We start from the raw sequence: 12,850 nt of genomic DNA, 5'->3' as shown, positions 1-12,850 counted from the left end.
GCCTGTAATCCTAGCAGTCTGGGAGGCCAAGGCGGGTGAATCATTTGAACTCAGGAGTTTGAGACCAGCCTGAGCAACAGCGAGACCCTGTCTCTACTAAAATAGAAAGAAATTATATGGACAGCTAAAAATATATATCGAAAAAATTAGCTGGGCATGGTGGCGCATGCCTTAGTCCCAGCTACTTGGGAGGCTGAGACAGGAGGATCGCTTGAGCCCAGGAGTTTGAGGTTGCTATGAGCTAGGCTGACACCATGGCACTCTAGCCCAGGCAACAAAGTGAGACTCTGTCTCAAAAAAAAAAAAAAAGAACAAACCTGATTTTACTTTCTTGGGTCTTTCATTTCTATCTTGGATCTTATTCTCATATCACTGTTGACGCAGTCTTATCCTTCATGCAGCAGGGAGTACCTGGGACTTTTTCTCTAAGGAGCTGTGTGTGGTACTCCATCTTTTAATCCACAGTGACTCTCTCCTGCCATCTTCACAACAGACGCTGCCCACATGAGGCATATGGCATGAGAACCACAGTGCCTCAGGTTCCTTTTTCATTTATTCCTTAGGGCAATTACTTGATTACTGTAAGTCTCTCTTATGAGACTGTGCATTCCCTAGGAACAGAACCTGTATCTATTTTTGCTCATCATTATATATTCAGTACCTAACAAAGGTCCTGACACTGTATATCCTCAACAACAGTTGACTGGATGAGTAGGTTTTGCCCACATTTTCTCTTCGGATTATCACTGTAGGAAGAATTTCTTTTACCCTCTCCCAAGGTTCCTGTCTCAACTCACATCAAGACAAATTTCCCCAATATTCCTGTTGTTTTAAGGAGATTCCTGCCATTGTCTCTTACCTGTTCCTACTCGTGAAAAGATGGGTAACTTCTGACATGTAAGATGGTAAAAGTCTCCCTTTACTATTGAGGGAGGTTAACTGTCTGGGATCCTTCATGTGCCTGCCCACAGAGTAGAAACTTTCTCTTATCATGTGTAGATCTGAAGTCTAGAGACAGATTCTGCATTTCTATTACTCAATTAGTTATGAAGGTGGAGGCAAGGAAGAGTGAATGATTCAGAGTTCCCTAAAAAACCCCAACAACTGTCCTGAAAAGAGACCAGTAGGAGCTGTAATAGCAACACAAAGACATAAACAGCAACATGACAAGCCTTGAGGGGTGTGGGCTGCCTGCTTCTTTTCACTTAGTCTATAAACTCCTAAGAATAGGAACAGAAATACTAAAATCCCTGTCTCGAAAAATACGTCACGAACCCAGCTTGATGTGGAGGGGCAGTAGTCACTCAGCGCAACTGAGAGCTGTCTGCCACAGGGGCCTTCTTGTTGCAGGCTCAATCTCCAACCAAAGACTCAGCCAATGCTAATGGGGTCAGCTTGGAGACGGAACTATGGCTATATTCTTCTCATTTAACAGGACTGTAGCAGGGTATGTCTGGGGTGGACTAAAAGATTCACCAAATCTTAGTCAATGAATAGCTGCATGTTTCTTAACAAAGGAAATGACTGTAGTACTACAGCTAATACTTTAACCAAGGCATGGAGGAAAGGCAGAGAGCGTTTCTTGATACACCATCCCTGAAAAATGAACACCAGATTGGCTTTTTGAAAATGGGTGAATGTCACATCTCCACCAGCTGCTAGGTACCTGGGAATCTGATTGTCACTGGGTAATACGAGTTGGTTACGATGTGGTGAGGGCTAAGGTTACATAGGGGTGGTCAGGTGCTACCCAGATGAGGACAGGGCTAAGCCATGCTTGTGGAATGTCTGATGGGCAGCACCCAGCCAGGGGAAGGGTCTGATTTGGACTCTGGAAAGTGTCAAGGAGGACGGGTCCATGAGGCATCTGAGCAACCTACTTTAGGCTGACTCCAGTGTAACCATCCACCTGAAGTGATCTGGTCCTATCCAGAGTCTGCATGTATGGCTTACGACCAGTCCTCCAGCACTGAGTACCCAGGTTGGCCTTTTCCCAGCCTTATAGTGTATCTGCCAAATTCATCCTGTGCCATAAGGAGGCACTTTAGGCATTATACAAATCACCTTCCTGGCATCTGCCCTTCAGCCCTAACTTTAAATACCACATTCACCTCAATGGGCAATCTGTGAGAATCTGAATGGAATGAGTGATGCATTATCTTAAGGTCTTGCAGGTGTGCTCAGGAAACACTAACTTATCTCCCCCCTAAAACTGCTTCATAGAGCAGAAGAGTTTTAGGTTTGAGAGAGACCTTACACATCATCTGGGTTGACTCTGCTATTTACAATATGAGACTAAGAGATCAGCTGATTAACCCCAACACCCTAAACCTTAATTAGGAATTAGGAAACTCATAAGTAAAGTACCAATATCAACTTGCCTTTTCTAGGAGACAAAGGGTCTTAGGCATCCTTAGATTCTTGTCCTTTTTTTACATATCCTGAGGCTGCGTCATTCACCAGCGGATTGTTACATCTTCCTGGTGAATTACACCTATCATCACTGCATACTGACCCTCATTCTCCCAAAGTATGCTTTTTGCCTTAAAGACTTTTGTAAGATATTTGATTTTGCCATACCAGGTTGCTGTTGTATTTGCCAGGCACGTCTTGCTTTACCCCTTGGATGTCAACTTCAACTTTTTTTCCATGTCTCACCTTCTCTTTCATGTCTCCATCTCCTTACCTCTAGGGGATCTATTCCTCCAGCTTTGCTTTTCTGGGCCAGAGAGCTTTTCTTGCTCCCATTTCCTGGAGGGGCAACCTTTCCAAGGCCATGTTTCCTATCTACGTATGGGCATTAAAGACTCAGTCCCTCTGGTCCACTGTCATATTAGCCCCCAAGCTTTCAGCTCTGGCTTTAAGTGACCTCTGCATTTGGGGTTTTTTCCTTATTTCTTTCAAGTCCAAATTTACCCCAGCTTCCTGTATGTCTGGTGGGTGTGTTGGGGTGGGGGAGGAAGGAAAGGAAGCTTGTAAATTCTGTCTGCCATACTGCTGGGACTTCAGGTGTCCTCGTTTCACATCACATTGTCACCATACAGAGATTTGGCAATATGTCCTAAAACTACCACTGAAATGAGACCCAGGGTCACTAGGCTTTTCCACGCATACAAAGTTCAGATGCTCTGGAATCTGGCTGGCTGCCTCTAGCAGCCTGTTGTCTTCTGGGTTCTTTCCAAAATTAGGTTAAACCAAGTCTAGGTTGCACTGTGGTACCTTGTGATAAACAGGGAGAAAACACACATCTTCCCACTTCGGAACTGAGTTCTAGCCCTGCACTGTCCAACAAAGAAGCCACTAGCCACATGTGGCTATTTAAATTTAAATTAATTAAAATTACATAAAATTAAAAATAGTTGCTCAGTTACACTAGTCACATTTCAAATGCTTGACAGCCACACATGGCTAGTGGCTTCCACAGTGGACAGTGCAGAATTAGGGCATTTCCATCACTGCATGTAGTTCCACTGGACAGCACTGCTCTAGCTTAACCCCAGCGGTTTGACAAAGAGTTCTCAGCAGCACTGCACCTCCTGAAGCCTGCATTCTTAACACCAGAATCCAAGTTTTGAGGGGATTCCAAATTAAAATATGTACAGGTGTGGCTATTACTTAAATGCAGCTGGTTAATCTGTAAAAGTTGAAGAATTCTCTTATAAAGTATGTGTTAGAAAGTTAACTACATTCCAAAGGTAGAGTAATATGGGGGAGTAGAATAACACCAAGCACCTATTATGTACCAAGTACTGTCCTAGGTGGTCTTATTTAATCTTCAAACAACCCTCCAGGTAGGGTGTTTTGATACTACCCCCTCCCCCACTGTACAGGTGAGGAAACAGGCCAGAGAAGCTATGACTCGCCAACTCTGTGGCAGAGTTGACAGCTAAAGGCAGGTTTACCTAACTCTTTCCACTTTAAACCCTGCTCCCCAGTTTAAAATTTCTGTTGATTCACCTGGCAGGGAAGGTGTGTATCAGGCATATTATGGATGACTATCACTTTCATCAGTCATTTTAACAGTTGGCAGCTGGCTGAAAGCAAGGGCAGGCGCTTAAAACAGCAAGAGAAGTAAAGGGGTACGCACTTCAGTTTTTCTAAGCTTTCAAAAACCTCTCTGAGAACTCTTTAGTCTCTTGGTTACCACATTAAAAAAAGTTTGTCCGTGCCATCTTCTATGCTTAGATTTTTAAGCCAATGAGGCAAAAGATATACACTACGAATATGCTGATTATCTAGAAAAACTTTGGAATTCTACCTACATATGAAATGCTAAAACCTAGCATTTCCCACCATTTGTTTATTCCTTTACTCAGAAACACTAGGTGCCTACTATGTGCCAGGCACTACAGCAGACACTGATACTCTAAGAGTTAATGAGAGGCAGTCCCAACCCCAACAATGGGGGACAGGCAAGTGAGAAAGATCCACACCAAACAAGTTCTTTGTGGCTGTACTCATCCTTTGGAAATTCCCCAATAATAAAATATTTACAGTATTACCATAAGCCAAACATTCATCTGCTTGAAATTCCCAGAGGAATCTACCATCTAAGAAGAATGTGTAGCAGGACTATGGAGTCTTGCAGGAATACGCCAAGCTTAGTCAAAAAGTGTCTTGGGCGGTGGTGGGGGGGGTCATCTTTTGCAGGGTGGTGGGGACTGATCCGGAAGGGAAAACATTCACTGAAAATACACACCATGCTTGAACACGCCAATGAGAAGGGACTTATCAGCCTCAGCATCCCACCAATCCACTGGGATTTCCATGTAGTCGATGTCGGGCAGAGGCACATCCAGCTCCCTATGGAAGGAAGGGCGTAGACTCAGAGTTCCTTCAACACAGACACAAAACAATGCAAAACCTACTGGCCCAGCCCTGGTATGAAATCACATTCCTAGTTGCATGCTGAGATGTTGAAGTAACAACAAACAGATAATTCAGAAGGCTGTGGCCCAATGTTTCTCAATGAGGGCTTTGCATGAGAACCACTTCAGGAGTGATTTAAGCATATGCACTTGATTTCCGGGCTCCACCAAGACTGACTGACATGGAGTCTTGAAGCACTGCTGGTAGGATCCATTGCCAGATGGTCTAGGGTGGGGCCTTGGGATCTATATGTATAAGGTAGTTCTGATGCGCATCTTTGGTTGAGAACCACAGCAAAAGTCATCAATATATTGGTCATCTGAAGGCAGAACTTCCCCAAGAGACTGAATCATATATGACTGAATGCCTAAAATAGCACCCAGATCATCTTGGCTCAATATGTAGCCTCAACACATAGGGATCTCAAGCACTATTTGAGAACAAGATAATCTGCACTGGTACAATCGGGAAATAAAGAGGGCCTTGCTTGCTCGACCACCTGGGTAACACTGGTCCTGGGCAGGGTGGGAACATGGGCCTCTTGAAGCACAGGGAAGTTTAGCCAGCTCCTTGAACAGGCACTTTATGTTAATTCTTTACCACTGAGAGGTAAGGCTGATTTGCTTTACCTGGCAGGAGTTCCTTCAAATGCTTTCTCAGCTGCTTCCCCCAGTATTTCAGCTTTTAGGTAGTACAGCATCCGGACTCGCAAAAGCACCCTGTGAAAGGCGAACACACTAATGTGAACAAATTAAAAACTCATGAACTTAGTGATATGAAGTGATATATAAGAAAGCAGCAGAACTTTTAAGATCGGAAAGAACCGTTCGTTATATCTCTGGTATACCACTTCTTACCTCAGCTGTCAATCAACTCAAATAATTTTGAGATTTTTTTTTTTTAAGCCCAGAGAATTAAGAACTGTCTAAGAATTTACAACCATTGCTGATCCTTAAACCAGGCTGATATGACAGCCTCCTTAGCAAAAACTGGAACAGAATGTCACAGTCCTGTCTGCTGAGATCTAGTGCAATCAGAGGAAGGCTTTCCCGACAATATCAAGTAGGGGAAGCTGTTCCCATTTCTCTAAAAAAAAAAAGCAAATGTGTTGGTGTTTGGCAGTATCTGTAGCATGAAAGAATATAATTTAAAGCCAATGGTATTCACTTATCCTCTGAATGGTAAGCACATCAATCAGAGGACAGATGGACAACTCCTCATAGACAGCCACCTCCTCCCAGTTGGTGTCTGAACTCAAAGGGAAGTACAGCTGGTGCAGGTTTGTGGCACCCCTGGTTTACCAAACAAAACAACCCACTAATATTTTGGGTGGTGGTATCTCTTTTTCTTTCTTTCTTTCTTTTAAAGACACTTCATTGATGTAAAATATACTTCCACAAAGTGCACACTGCATAAATGTACAGCTTGATGAATTCCCACAAATGGAACACACCTGTATCCAGCATCTAGATCAGGAAGCAGAACTCTTCCCCCCTAAGTCCCCCTGGTATTCTCTTCCAGCTACTACCCACCCCAATAGATAACCACTATCCCAACTTCTTTTAGCTTGGATTTAAAGCAATGCTTTTTACCTTTTGAAAAATTCTTTTGATGACAATTTCATGTCTCTAAATAACATACTACTAATAATAACCAACACTTTGAGTGCTTACTACTATCTCCAAGGAGTTTGTACTTTTTCGTAGTTTTATCACAGTACTGAGCATGAGACCTATCTTCAAGTATTTGGAGTGATCAAGGGAAGGGGTTAGATTTTATCTGTAGAAGAACAAAAAACTACAACCCAACAACTACAGAGTCATTAAGCTGACATTACAGGGAGGCAGGAAAACCAAGCAAAACCTCTTAAGGTAATAAACTCTTAATAACCAGGTCTGCAAACAGAGGCCCTGCCATTTCCTACAGGAATGCTGGAGAGAGAACTTTTGCATGACCTAGAGCTGGATTAGATGATTTCTATGGATCACATACACTGTACAGTGATGCAAATGTCAATGTGCAAACTTGTCATTGTTTTGTGGCTGAGTGCCCTAACTTCCCAAGTCTAAACTACCCAAGAACAGTTTCATTTTCAATCACCTTTATTTTTTGCTGCCTTCCCTGCTCCCACCCCAGCTGTTAGCCTACAGATAGAAAGAGCACTATCTCAAACACAGACCTATCAAATGGGGGAGGCCATGGATGGCAACAACAAATTGGAAGAGGAAGCAACTTGGCACAGGGGACTGAGAGTAGTGGCCACTGAGCCCAGTGTTCTGCCCTTGTTAATGGGACCTCAGGGCAGAGGGTACCTTGACTGGCTTTTGAGAGTCAGATCAGAAAAACCCTCAGGGGCACATGACGCATTGGAGAGAGGCATGCTTTTGTGGGAGAGAAGAGATACTGTTAAAGGAGTCAGAGGAGCTTTAACATGGTTGAATTTTGACCCAGTTTAAACCAAAGATCACATATCCTGTCTTTCCAGACCTTGCATGGTAAGTGGTACAGGAGCATGAAGTGGTCTCCCTGGGGGTTTCCCTGGAGTCGGGACAGGTGTGAGGAGGGCTGCCACCAGCGGATGGGAGGGGGCACACTCACTTGTTGCAGTGTTGTTTGAGATGCTTCTTGTAGCCATCATCATGTAGGACCACTTCAGGGTTGCAGGTGGCCAGCCAGTCTGCATTCTTCAGCTCTGGGAGTAGCAGCTGGTTCTTCGTCTTCTTCCCCTTTCTCCCTCTGGGGACTGGGGCAGACAACCCTGAAACAGAAGCAGTGTAGGGCAAGTGGGTGAGCCAAGGGGGCTTAAGCATGGGTGTGAGAACAGAGCTGGGTGGGCTCTGGATGACAGACCCACTCCTCAACACACAGGCAGTGACGGTGGTGAGGCAATGTGCCTAGTCCCCTACTTAGGAAACCTTGGGACCATTCAGTCAGTAAGATTCATTCAGTACCCTGTGAAGATTAAGGTATAACCCAACCAGTGCACTTTGGGAATTTTATATCCTAGAGGAGGAAAAAGGAACACTTGACTTGAAACTTGAATGAGAGCTTTGGCCAAGCATAGGGAACAGAAGTATAGACAGGTGGAATAAGAACAGAACAGTAAAAATGCAAAAGGCAAGTCACAGCACAGGTGTGAGTCCCCAATCCAGGGGAGCAGCCCCGTTAGACTCAGGTTAGTGGGCAAGACTGGCTTGGGACTCTTCAAGAAGGCCCAACTGGACTTAAACAAAATGTCACAGACAACACTGGATGATTCTGAGGGTGAAGTGAAAGCATGACCAGCCTTCCCTCAGGTAACATTCTGAAACAGATCTGAGAAAGGAAAGTTCCCCAAAGCACAGCAATATGGCCCCTCGAAGGAAGAAGGAAAGAAGGTACAGGGAGCTGTGCATCTCAGGCATGGCCCTGCCACCTCTCACCTGAGTGGTTCTGGAGGGTCTGGGCCTGCCCGTCTTTGGTAGGTGTAATCAATTCCCAGATGAAACTCTTGATCTTCTCGTCCCCCTTATAATGTTTGACACAGTACACCAGCAGGGCACGGCAAATCATCTCCATGTCCTTCTCGTTCAGATGCCACTTGAATCGGCCATGAGTCAGGATGTCCTTCCACCTGCCCCAGCTGACAGTGGCAATACAGAAGGGCGTTCGTTGGAGGGAGGAAGGGCCCTGCATGTACCCACCCGACAGCAGGCAAACAAGAGCCCAGAGTACTTCTCATTCTCAGCTGGGTGTGTTGGGTCTACTAACCACCCTGAAGGCTTTGTCCCAAAAGTCCTCTGAGGACTGCATGACTGTAGCACACCAACACTAAGGAGACCTGGACATTGGACACTGAGAGCTTTATATGCCCATTAGAATGTTAAGAAGGGAGGGACCAAAATACTGGGTGCAGGGAATAAATTTTGAATTAAAACAGAGTCCAGCTGCCATATTTAAAAGCAATGGTGAACTCACAGAAGCTGAACCTTCTGTTTCCACCAGAGCCAGAGTCCCATACAAATCATATCTTGACTATTACATTTGTTGCACTGACTCCTATATTCTTAGTGGGGAAAAGGCAGGAGATCAGTACCAGGCAGCAAATGAGAGATTTGCTGTGACAAGCATAGGAGAAAATCACAGCACGTCTACACCATGGCTGCAGAGCATATCAAGACTGGGGGGGATACTGGGAAGAAAAGACAGTTCTCTCTTGCTCCAACAGACCCCCATCAGTCCCGTAATTCCAGAGTTGACTGGAAAGACATCCCGGGCAAAGCCCAGGGACTGACAAGCAGAGGGGGAAAAAACAACAACAAAACCAAGCAGAGCCAATACCCACCCAAAGATGAGCAGGTTCTTCTCTACCCGGAAGCACTCGGCTCGGAGGTAGCGCCTCGCTTTGTCATTGAGGCGCCTGGATCTCGTGGGCCTTTCATCCGAGTCACTGTCTAATTCTGAAAATTCCATGAGCTCGTCTTCCTCAAATGAGTTGTAGTGTTTGGTCTGCTTTCTCACACGAGGTCGGTCGATCACTAAGCTTTCCTAGAAATGGAGTAGATTGTTGGGAGAAAGCCTTCTTCTCTTTGCTCCCATCAGAGTACACGAACATATCCTGCTGCCGTTCCTCAGGACATATTTGGGAAAGAGCCACACCCTTGTCTCATCTTCTGGCAGGAAAGGCTCTTCCCCAGCACACCCGCTGTCTCTGTGACCACAGGACAAGCAGAGGGGATTCTCTGGGACTTGCTCAAGTTGGCGCGTTCCCTGGCCCCCAGTGCTGTCTGCTGTTTCTGCAGTCATTCTACCAGGGGCACAGGCAGGCAAGGCCCCCTAGTGCCCAGAGTGGCAGTCAGCTCTTGGCAAGAAAGACTGCAGGGGTGAGCCCCAGCTGTTCTGCTCAGCATGCACAGAGTAGTCTGAGCTCTGGAGACAGGACATGCCAGAGAATTCCATCTGCTCAGCAACTTTTTGAAGACAGATGCATATTCTGGCTGCTTCTATTATCTGCCTTCCGCTGGTACTGATCTAACTAACTTTTTCATCTTTTGCCAAAAATACAATCCCTAGCTCAGTAACCTTGCTCATTCTGGTGGCACCCCTGGGCACACCCATCACATGTTCTCCAGTGTCCTTCGCTTCCTGCTCCTCACTCCTTCCCCCTCAGCTCTTCTCAAAGTCCGGCTGAACTCTGAACCCTCCTTTACGTAGGCCAGATAACAAATTTCCAGTGTCATCCCTGCTTTGATCACAGTGCTTCCTACCTGGGAAGGCTCTGACTGCTTCTCAATGCCTATTTCCCCTTCTCACCCCCACTGTCCCGCATACATGGTAACTTCTTGATTGGGACACTGTGAGAAACACTTAAAACAGGTTACTAAAGGAGACTGCAGAAACTTCTGAAAAGAAGAAAAATAGCATTTGTATTTGGAGAAAAGAGTTTGGATTAAGCAACTCCTGGCAATCCTATAGAAAAAATGTACTGGTTACTGCACTAGCCAGCTATAAGCAGTGATTGTCTCCTGGGTTTGTGGGTCCATTAGAGTTCAACACTCACCTGAGAAGATAGGTAGAAAGGGATGTGAACTCATCCTGAGGTTAGCTGATGGGTCAGAGATGGAGGAAGGGAAATTAACACTTAAGGGGTGCCTCACAGTGAGCAGGGCACTGGTGCCAGTTATATTCACAAATGTAACCTCACGACCCTGTGGGGTGTGCTTCACCACCTCCTTTTATTACTTGTCTCAGTGTGGTCAAGTACCTTGCTCAAAGGCATACTTTGGTTTCATCCTAAAGCCGATTTTTTTTCTCATGAAACAGGAAAACTCGAGACACTGAAAGAACGGAGGTAAAGCTAACAAACTTTTCTTTGCATGCTTTTCCCCCCTTTCTATTATTTATCAGAGGTGAAGTTTCTTTCATAGCAAGTGTTGAAATAGTGGTAAAATAGTCACATGCCAGGGATGTAATATTGGCTGAACTTGACTTATTTGGCCAGTTCCAGTTCTCATTGCCTTTGTCTGATTTCCTGAGTGCCCAACAGAATGAATGTCCCATTAGGTCATTTTAAAATTACAAAAGTTAACATGTATCAAGTGTTGTCTCTGTGCCAGGCATGCTGTAGGTACATTACAAATATCATGCTTTGTAAGAACCATGACTCAGGAGTAAATCATGACTTGAGCTGTGTAGGAATTTATGGTCGTGTAAGACACCAGTGAAATGTTCAGTGGAATCACATTCTTAAGCTGTACCTTTTCGTTCTTTGCTTCAGTGTCTAGTTCAGCTATTTTAGCCCATTTCTGCCAAAAGTTAGGATCATCTAAGGAAATATCTGTTCTGTTTCCTGAAGCCACAAAGCTAGCCTGTGAAGAAAACAAGAGTCAATAAAATGCACTTGAACACAGTGCAAACTAATAAACCACTTGTGTTATTTCAGATGTACCAGAAACTTAAGTATATTATCTATCTGCATTTAAAACCAAACCCCCAACAGAGCTTCTACAATGAATGTGAAAATCTCAAAGCTATTCTTTTTTTCTTTTAAAGATAGGGTGAGAAAATTACAATTTCAACCTGTGGGATCATTTTTTTGGAACTTAAACTTGGAAGTAGGAAGGCAAATCCTGCAAGACAATGGCAATGTGCTTCTTGGTGTCTATGAAAGGGTTAATTCTTCTAACTTTTCTAGGCCTAGCACAGTGGCTCACACCTGTAATCCTACCACTTTGGGAAGCCAATCGCTTGAGCCTGCAGTGAGCTATGATGATGCCACTGCACTTTAGCCCACGCAACAGAGAGAGACCCCATCTCCAAAACAAGAAACCTAATTTTTTTTTTCAGTTCATCAGTTACCAAATGTCTGCTATATAAAAAGTACCTGGCTGGGCAATATGAGGTGTAAAGACAAGTCAAGTGATGGATCAACCATACATTCTCCTCTTTCAGTAGGACACGGACTGTCGTATTGAAAAAGTCCTATAGGAGTCACCAAACAGGAGATTTAATCAAACAGGTCACAAACCTCACACAGGAATCGGCAAAGCTTGTGGCCAGAGAAACGTGAGAGTGATCTGTAAGTTCTAAATCCAGTGACCTGAACAGCAGAGGAAATAGGCAACTACACTAGAAGCTGGGAATCTTATGGAAAATCTCTTTAGTATGAAATGTACAAAATACTTAAAGCTTAAGTGTGGGGAATGTAGTGTTCACTAGAGGTTCTCCTCTGACAGTGATCAAGGAGTGCTCTAAAAGGGAGTCAAGACGATCGATCGTTCAAAGGTTTCAGGGCAAACTACAAACAAAATTGTCTATCCTACCTGCTAAAGATCAGCTCTCAATGTTTAAGAGTGGTGTTTTCTTCCTATAGCCCCTCACTATTCAGACTTCCTCTAAGGACCTGCATCTTCACAGGGTTACATAGACTAGATGAGCACCCAGACCATTTTTCAAGGGTTTGCATTCAGAGAAACAGAAGCCAGCTAATGACGGTCAGAGAATAAACAATTTTCCTTTCCCTCCCACCCTCAATGACTCTGGAGAGAAGGTCCTGTACCTTGGCAAAAGTGGACCCTTTCCCCTCGGACTGGATGGTGATGGTGTGGGTTCTCCTCTGTAGAATCTGGTCTATATCTTCTTCACAGAACTTGGAGCCTTCATCTTCTTCATCCATTAGGGCTCCATAAGCACCTTTCCGAAGCAGGTCCTCCACCTCCATTTTTGAGAGCTGCTGTACCTGGACAGGTCACCAAATGCTACTCAGAAAATGGAAAATGTACAGGAGAAAAACAGCCTCAAATCTGGCCTTTTTGGTTCAGTACAAAATTCCTCCACTAACTGAACATGTTAGAAGAACAAAGGACATGGGCACAAACTTCAGAAAATGAAAACCCAGACAAATGTACTCTAGGGATGAGCAGGCAGGCAGATAATCCTCTATAGGGAGCTCTGGAATAAAGCCCGGCACATGATCCAAGGGCCCTAGCATTCTGCAGGATGT

General features: G+C 44.6%; 1 protein-coding gene across 6 annotated transcripts in view; it reads right to left on the bottom strand.

Annotated features, from left to right (window-relative positions):
* CHD6 (chromodomain helicase DNA binding protein 6) overlaps positions 1-12,850 on the bottom strand; it is a 139,128-nt gene that overhangs the window by 38,283 nt on the left and 87,995 nt on the right. For all 6 annotated transcript variants that reach the window (XM_045529296.1, XM_045529295.1, XM_045529298.1 and 3 more), the window contains 7 exons: positions 12,407-12,586; positions 11,106-11,216; positions 9,194-9,396; positions 8,292-8,491; positions 7,468-7,627; positions 5,499-5,588; positions 4,700-4,803 (listed from right to left, as the gene is read on the bottom strand). In XM_045529296.1, coding sequence (XP_045385252.1) covers positions 4,700-4,803; positions 5,499-5,588; positions 7,468-7,627; positions 8,292-8,491; positions 9,194-9,396; positions 11,106-11,216; positions 12,407-12,586 — 1,048 coding nt within the window. The remainder of the gene's footprint in view (positions 1-4,699; positions 4,804-5,498; positions 5,589-7,467; positions 7,628-8,291; positions 8,492-9,193; positions 9,397-11,105; positions 11,217-12,406; positions 12,587-12,850) is intronic.

This window comes from Lemur catta, chromosome 17, assembly GCF_020740605.2.
Source record: "Lemur catta isolate mLemCat1 chromosome 17, mLemCat1.pri, whole genome shotgun sequence".
Classification (NCBI taxonomy): domain Eukaryota; kingdom Metazoa; phylum Chordata; class Mammalia; order Primates; family Lemuridae; genus Lemur; species Lemur catta.
This window is presented reverse-complemented; position numbering and strand designations above follow the sequence as displayed.